General features: G+C 32.4%; 1 protein-coding gene across 1 annotated transcript; it reads left to right on the top strand.

Moving 5' to 3' along the window:
- The first annotated feature begins 2,746 nt into the window (after positions 1-2,746).
- LOC149571640 (cadmium/zinc-transporting ATPase HMA2-like) lies at positions 2,747-7,008 on the top strand. Its single transcript, XM_089815714.1, has 11 exons — positions 2,747-2,960; positions 3,030-3,287; positions 3,653-3,750; positions 3,842-4,097; positions 4,399-4,536; positions 4,779-5,109; positions 5,210-5,409; positions 5,493-5,623; positions 5,964-6,032; positions 6,118-6,626; positions 6,747-7,008. The coding sequence occupies exons 1-11, from the start codon at positions 2,747-2,749 to the stop codon at positions 7,006-7,008; spliced, it is 2,466 nt and encodes an 821-aa protein (XP_089671840.1).
- The last annotated feature ends 2,080 nt before the right edge of the window (positions 7,009-9,088 follow it).

Below are 9,088 nucleotides of genomic sequence, written 5' to 3'. Positions count from 1 at the left end.
ACACAAATATATTTATAAGTTAGAAATGTTCCTTATCTTCAACTTATTTTTCAATGTTAAAATAAGAGGCCTATACATTTTGGGGTTTTTATCCTAGATATTGGGATATGTACTTATAAAAATGAGTTGTTGCTAATACAATATTATAAAATATGCAATCAATTTTGATCTCTATAAATTAACAAATGTCATATTCATAAAGTCTAATGATGATATTTTAAGGTCTTTTCATTTTTATATATTTACATTAACAAATGTCATATTCATGAAGTCTAATGTCCATAGGCTAGTTATAGATGATATTTTAATGTATTTTCTTTTTTATATATTTCTTGCACTATCTAAATGCACTTGAACCTAAATTTGACAATTGATCTCAAACCAATATATTTATATAAATAATAATGGTTGCTAATGCATTTTAGAAGTTAAAAATGATCTTCAATTTACTTTCCAAATTCGTAATGTGAGGCTTAAACATTTGGTTTCTTTCATTACAAATATTAAAATGTAAATTTTAAAAAAAATGTTGTGCATATGCATTTAAAAAAAATAAAAATTCTTTTGATCTTTATAAAATAATAAATGTCATTTTCACAAAGTCTAATGTTTAGCTCATTTTTATTGATGATATTTTAAGATGTTTTTATTTTTATTACTATATTTGCACTTTAACTTGAAACTAAAATTGACCTTAGTTGTTTCCTAATAGATTATTTTTTCAAATTATTACTTTTATATATCTAATTACACAAATTTGAGCAAGCATACATATAAGCTACAAGCCTCCTTCCACTACTATTTCATATAGCTAATTAAAAAAAATTGAGTAGGCTTACATCTTGAACTACATGCCTCAAATTTATTAAGGGCCAAAATTTACTCAAATACACCTTTTGAGATTTGAACCTTGGTATGTGATTGGCTAATAGGAGCCCTTTTTTGGAGACTCTTATATTATTATTATTATTATTATTATTATTATTTTAAAGAGGGGTAAATGCTTTGACCTGGAGGTATGAACCAGTGAGACCACAAATAGGGGACCTCATCCCCATGAGATTTGAACCTTGATGGCTACGATAACAAGGCAACAACTTAACCATCACAACATGCTACTATTGACACAAGTTATATTATTTAAACACATTTCATAATGTGATTATTTTAATAGAAATATGCTTTAAATTTATTTTATAATTTTTGTTTTTCACTCTCCACAATAATTTTTCAACTACACATTTAGATTTAGCAAAATAACATAATTATTTATTAAGATAAGATTTGAATCATATTATATTAAATTTATCAAAAATATATACTAATTAATTATTTATATACATAATGTCAATACAATTATGATTGTAACAACAAATATATGTCAGTAAGTGACATTTGTTATACTTGCTGTAAGTAATATAGAATTATTCCATATTTCATGTTTTTGATGAAGTATTTATTAAATGTTATATATAAGCTATTTACAATTGACAAATATATAATTCAATTTAATTAAAAATTTTATCTTCAAAAAAAAATTAGATAGTAATATTTATATTTAAATATTTGTTGTAAAGTCTTTAATTATATATTTTTAAGGAAATAACACTTTGAGAGACAGAATGATGTAATAAGATAACTATTTATCAATAAAAATACTTTTATATTTTTTATTGTGATTTTTCTTATTTTTGTAAAATTAATATTTATTTATTATATATTTAAAAAAATTTAAATTCTAGTTATATATGAGTTAGCTATATATAAAGTTTAAATTATTGATTTTGCCTCTATCAATATGTTCCAAATAGGTTTCAAACATACTCTTTTTATTATTTAAGTTATATCATAAATTTTTTATAGATGTAATAAAAGGGTTTAGATATAAATTTATATAAATATTTATAAATTATTTTGATAACTTTATTCTTATATAATACATTTTTTATTAGATTTAAATATTTATGAAATTAAGACATTTTACTATAATCTACATGCACAATGTACATTTCTGGATTCTTATCCTCAAAAAACATCCAACATCGACACTATTTTAGGTCTTGAAATTACTTGTAACATACAATCCGTAATAACCAATGGATAGTTTCTTTTCAAAGAAGGTAGAATTTGATCTCTCCATTTATTTAAATACACTCATTGCTATCCATCCATATGGATCATTACATAGTTAATTCTCCCTCCTCTCTTCCCCTAAAGTATCTTTCTGTCATATGATAGGTTGCATCTATTATCTATGGGTATGATATTTTGCAACTAGTTTAAGAAGAAAATAATATTTTACATTTTTTTGGATCAACAGAGATTTAAGGTGGTCAACCATAATCCTTACCTATTACATTATAGTCATCCTAACATTTTAATAATATTAAATATTCATCTAGATCACATACATTCTCGTCTATTGTAGTCAACCAATTAAACTATAATATTTATGAAAAAAAATAAAAAATTCTTACATTTAAATTAATTAAAAACATAATTGCAACAATAAGAAACTCACAGCTTAAAAATTTGAACCTTTACAACAAATTAAACTACAAGTTCATATTTGGGAAAAACCATAAAAAACAGAGACTAATACTAACATTTTAAAAAGATACGGTCAAGCGCGCCTGCTCTATGGCGGAAAATAAAAAATAGTATTTTTAAGGCAAGGGGAGAGGTTTATAAATAGCAGTTCATTCTTTCACGGCAGAAAGCATCAGTACACGCAGTTCATTCTTTCATGGCAGAAATCATGGAAGTGTCAGAGGTTCGGGAGAATCGGGATTTGACGAAAACTATGATGGACGTGATGGGCATCTGCTGCCCTTCGGAAGTGGTCGTGATACAGAAACTCCTGGAGCCTCTGCCTGGAGTCCACAAGGTTTCCGTGAATGTGCCTTCCAAATCAGTCGTTGTTCTGCACGATGCGCTTTCAATTCAGCCTTCACAATTAGGTACAACATATTTATATGCAAGTTTTGTAAATGGATGGCCGAATTGATTTTATTTTTTGTGCTGTGCAGTTAATGTTTTGAATGGGGCGAGATTAGATGCGAGTTTAAGGGTTGTTGGGCAAGTAAGAAGTGGGAAGAAATGGCCCAGTCCCTATACTCTGGCCTCCGGATTCTTTCTCGCGATTGCCTTGTTCGGTTATTATTATCGTCCCTTGCGCTTTGTTGCTCTGGCAGCCATAGCTGTAGGTCTTCCCCCAATACTGTTGAGGAGTTTGGCGGCCGTTCGAGGTTTAATTCTGGACATAAATGTTCTCATGCTTATTGCAGGTGATTAGGGGAAAAAATGAAATTATTTTCGTATTACCTAGCTTAAGAACTTTTTGATGGAAAGGGATTTCTTGACATATGCTTTTTTTCAATTGTCAGTATTGATCGTCCGATAATTTATTCAATTTTACCCGATGAATGGGGTTGCGATTACGCAAATTTGTTCCTTAATTTTTTATGTGCTGAAATTATTTTCTCTCTCGAAAAGGTATCTTTAACAAGCAAGAACGAAATATCCTTGATTAATCATTGTTTTGTTTTGGCGATTTTAAAGTAAGCAGCCGTGGGCAGAACTAGGTACAATCGACATGTAGAATGGCTGGTTTTCAGGTACGATTTTAATGAACATCTGTTGTTTCAAACAGTGGGAGGCGCGATTGCCTTGCGGGACTATATAGAAGGAGCTACCATTGTCTTTCTCTTTACATTGGCTGAATGGCTTGAATCTAAATCCGCCGACAGGGTTCAGATTTTTTTTTTTGAATTTCCATTTGTTTTTGGATTTGAGCTTTTTTGAATTTAGAGATTTAGGGTTAAATATCTGGCTGGTTCAGGCTCGAATGGCTATATCGGCTGTGATGAATCTGGTGCCTCAAACAGCCGTGGTCGAGGAAACAGGGGAAAAAATACCTGCCGAGAATGTGGAAATTAACACCGTCTTGGCTGTGAAAGCCGGTGAAAGCATTCCCGTAGATGGCGTTGTGATAGCTGGTACAAGCTCTGTAGATGAGAGTAGCTTGACAGGTGAATCAGTGCCTGTGGAAAAAGAAGTGGGAAAGCCGGTGTGGGGTGGCACCATGAATCTTACAGGTAACCTTAAACTACCTGAATAATTAGCATTAGTTTTAGTTTAGTTTTTTTGAGAACTTACTGATATAAGGTTTTCCTCTAATAGCTACATTAGGAAAATGCTTTTTTAAGAAGATCTGTCACAACCTTAAACAATCTGAAGGAACGAACTTTAGTTTTAGTTTAGTTCTTTGAATACCTGGATAATGAGCATTAGTTTTAGTTTAGTTCTGAATGTTCAGAGTTACAAGGTTGTCCACTATTAGATACAATGAAAAAAAGCTTCTTGAAAAGATCTGTCATTATTATTTTTGAACTGTAGGGTATTTAAGTGTAAAGGCTGTAGCCAAGGCAGAGGACTCTAGAGTGGCCAAGATGGTAAAGCTTGTGGAGGAAGCTCAAAACCAACAGTCCCGCACAGAGGAGTTTGTACAGCGATTTGCCAAGTACTATACCCCAGGTATGCTGTTGAAACAAAACCCGGATAAATTTTTGTTGAGTTTTAATTATATCCTTATCTGAAGAAACCAAGCCCTAACCCAAAGCTTGATATGGCATTAGATCACCCTAGTATACTGAGCATAGTCATATGAAGAACGTCTGAAGAGTTAGCTGGTCTGTTGAAATAACAACCTTTATTTGGTTGTGCCTTAGTTTTTACATTGAAAATAAGTTATAACCATCTTCATCCTATATATTCAGTGGTTGTATTAGCCGCAATAGCAGTAGCAATAGTGCCATTTATCAAGCGGTCGTTGGGTACTCATGAATACATATACAAAGCGCTTGTTATTCTTGTATCTGCTTGTCCTTGTGCTCTTGTCATCTCTACCCCAGTTGCTACTGCTTGTGGGTTGGCTACTGCTGCAAGGCTTGGACTTCTCATTGAAGGTGGAGGGATTCTAGAAGCCCTGGGAAAGCTCAAAGCGGTAGCCTTTGACAAGACAGGGACTCTCACAGAAGGGCAATTTAGAATGGTGGACATCAAGTTTTTGGATTCGGAGGCTACAAATAGAGAAAATTTGCTGCTTTGGTATGTAGAAATTTCCTGTAGTAGGTCTTGCAGAAACATATTGTTTTCATCGTATATGTGTAAAGTAATAAGGGATCAACAATCAAAAGCATATATACAGGATGTCAAGCCTGGAGAGTAAATCGGCACATCCTATGGCCATGGCAGTGGTAGCATACTGTAGGCAAGAGAGCATTGAGCCTTCTGCCGAGGTGAAAGATTTCAGTATATTGCAAGGAGAGGGCATCTGTGGGGTAATTGATGGCCAGAATATTTCCATTGGCAACAGCCGTTTGAAAACTCGGCTTTCCTGGGGCCAAGGTACAATTTGCCCCCGCAACATTAATCAGTTTTTCTTGTTACATTTTTTAGGTTGCTAATAGTTTGCCAGTCGTTGATTATAGATGTACCAGACACATGGAATATGGAAGGTTCCACAGTAGCATATGTTGGAATAGTTACAAAATTTGTAAGGGCATTTACTGTCGCAGACTGCATCCGGCCACAAGCACCAAAAGCAGTTAACAAAATAAAGGTTGGCAGTTAATGCTTTTATTCTCACAATGGATTCAGTTTTTCCAATTTTGGGATCTAGGTCATAATTTTTTTTTTTTTCCTTTTTTCTGGGTTTGATTGTGTAAAGTTCTTTTTAGCATTTACGTTTCGGATCACACTATATGATCCATCACTAGGATGCAATAAAAGAGAAGATGATGGATCATGTAGCGTGATCCGAACCAATGATGCTAAAAAAAACTTACACAATCGAACCAAGGAAAAAAACGCATTTACATAGATTGTGGAAATCTGATATATTTCATTATATTTTATTTTATGTTTTCATAGATTACTTTTTCCTTCCTCGTGAATTTCAGAAATTAGGAATCAAAGTGGTCATGCTCACAGGTGATACTATTGCTTCAGCTACAGAAGTTGAAAAAGAGGTACGTACCTTGATTGGCTAATTTGAGTAGGCAATGCTATTATTGCTTTTCTAATTGATGGAGCCACCCTGGTGATGGTATGTAGGTAGGAGAAATTGAAGGTCATGCCCAATTACTCCCAGAGGATAAGTTGAGATTTATTGGAGAGCTAAAGCAGGAGGGCATGACTGCCATGGTTGGTGATGGAATTAATGATGCTCCAGCTTTAGCAGCAGCAGATGTGGGGATAGCTATGGGCGTGGAAGGCTCTGCGGTTGCCATGGAATCTGCAGACATAGCTCTCATGTCTAATGACATAAGGAAGATTGCTGGTGCAGTGAAAATAGGACGAAGATCACTGAGGACAATATACATAAATATCATATTCTCCCTATTGACTAAGGTTGCCTTAGTGGTACTTACTTTCATGGGTTATATCCACCTGTGGATGGCTATGCTAGCAGACACAGGCACTTGCCTGATCGTAACATTCCATAGCATGCTTCTCTTGAGAGGAGAGAAAACTCGCCACGCTAATCGTATTTGTGATGATGATGGATGCTGCAAAGCTTCAGATGTGAATGGCCATGCAGATCATCTCCACAATAAAAGTCAGTGTTGCAACACTTCAGATGTGAATCACAATGCATGTCATCTTGAAGATCATGATAATCATGATGGTATTTGCAAAAAGAGCCATGATCATGATAATCATGACGGTATATGCAAAAAGAGCCATGATCATGATAATCATGATGGTATTTGCAAAGAGAGCCATGATCATGAGCATAGTTACAATCATGAGCATAACCCTCACCATGTTTGTGATCATGAAAATCGTCATGACCATAACCACAATCATAGTACTAGCCATGAGCATGAGCATTTCAATGTAGTGAAATGTAGTGCATGCATCCATCATGCAAAGATTTACAAGGGGTGTGGTTGCCTCAAGCCTAGGAATCGACCATGTTGCACTGATATAGAAGCACCATAAGGTTCACAATCAATCAGCATTTTAAAAAAAATTCGTCTTACAAGCACCGTAAGGTTCACAATCAATCAACATTCAAAAAATGTTTTGTTTTTAGATTTTTAAATTGTCTCTAGGAGGTTTGTTTTAGATTTTTTATTTTGTTTGTAGGAGGTTGTTGTGGTTACAAGAAGGCCTATTTTTGATGGAAATAAGAATCATCAATTGTTTTGCATTGTTTTATTTCGAATGTATAGTAAAAGTTCTTCCAAGTGGTTGAGTTGGTGTCATCGGACTTACTTAAAGATGATCTTACAAGTATTTGAGGACATCTATTGATGTTAAAAGGGCGGTTTCCAAGAACAAGATGTTTTTTTGGTTGTATATTGGCACATTAATCATTTTATCATCAAATAAGGTTGCCCCTTGCCTTTTGTGTCTAGGCTGAATCTCATTTGCCTTCTAGTTGAAATATAAATATGTACATGAACTCTTTGTTACCTTCTCTTGTGTATTTTCTTTTAAAAGTTGTATTGGATTTGTCTAACCTGCTCCAATGCTTACACCATGCACCAGTGAAGTCTTGATATTGCAATGAAGACTAATTGCCCTTCAAATCAAGCCCTCAACTAAAAGAAAGTTCCCAATAAGGTTACTTCTTAAATTGATAAAGATTGATTTAACTAGTAAGTATTAAATATGTCTACTTATTCTACCATTTATTTAAGAATAATACACACTTGAAAATTGATGTTAAATATTGTAAAGCCTTTAAAAGCTCTAAATGAAAAAGCGGATAAGCAAGCATTAATCTGAAAATCTGATATATATATATATATATATATATAAACTAACTCAATCCAATGCAATAAGTTATGTTTACAAGTTATTTATAGATGATATTTTAAGATGTTTTTATTTTTGAATGCAAAACTAATATCTATGATCATAAGATGAATAAAATGATTGCATGAATTAGTAATAAGAAATAAATCAACAAGCCATTTAAATGTGATTTTTTTGGAAATGGAACACTTTAGAAAAAGTTCTATATGAAAAAGACAACAAACACACATTATTACAAAACTATGAAATGTATCTATAAATTAACACTTTCCAATGTAAGAACTTATGTTGAGAAGTTACTTATAGATGATATTTTAAGATGTTTTTATTTTTGTATTTTTCTAGTATATTCTTTGCACTTCAATCTAAATTCAATTTAACCTCAAAATTGACTTCTATATAACTATTGTAGCATAAATGTTAAGATAAATATAATTGTAAATTTAGATTCTAAAGACTACAAATCTTTTTACTTGTGTTAGTAAACAGATTTGTCCTTCCAAAATTAAATAAAAAGAATCACTCAAAATGCCTGAATAGAAGAACAATTGCCACTAACAATTGAAAATACTATCATGAGATTGATCGCTTTCATCTGAATTGAGAGGTACAACTCCCTCTTAGAAAGATATACAAAGAATTTAAATAGTTGGTTATGTCTTTTACCAGAAGGCAAAGGCTTTTTAGCATTTATCCATCACTATGGGAGAAATACAATTATAAGATTTATATACTGGACAATGAGGAAAGAAAAATGAACAAACAGTCATATGACCATCTATCCAGTCTTTCATATCACAGGGGAATTGCAAAGAAACATTATTTTATTCTGCTAACTATGAATGGCAATGCAGAACTGCACCTAAAACATGAAAGAAATGATTATATAACCATTTTCAATCCAAGAAAATCGTATTCAGACTTTAAAATCTGATATATGAAACTTTTTTTTATTTCAGATGCATAACAAAATAATAATACTATAATTTTATCTCTGTCATTACAGTCAAGTTGCAGAAAAATATAAATAAAACTTCTATGTCTCCTCCCTGTTACAATCACTACACATAAAAATGTATTCTCACACTCCCTGTAGCTGCAAAACTTCTGGTGAAGAGAAGAACCCCCATTACATAGAAATCTTCACAATAAATAACAGTTTTCACTTGCACTTCAATTCTAGTAACCGTTTTTTGAAATTATTTTAATCATTCTCATGAATAATCTTCTTCTTATCACTTTAGAATATTTAATAGTT

The sequence above is a fragment of the Cupressus sempervirens genome, chromosome 2 (assembly GCF_028749045.1).
Source record: "Cupressus sempervirens isolate cs-2001-9-10 chromosome 2, ASM2874904v1, whole genome shotgun sequence".
Lineage (NCBI taxonomy): Eukaryota > Viridiplantae > Streptophyta > Pinopsida > Cupressales > Cupressaceae > Cupressus > Cupressus sempervirens.
The sequence above is the reverse complement of the archived record's forward strand: the minus strand, read 5'-3'. Positions and strand labels throughout refer to the sequence as shown.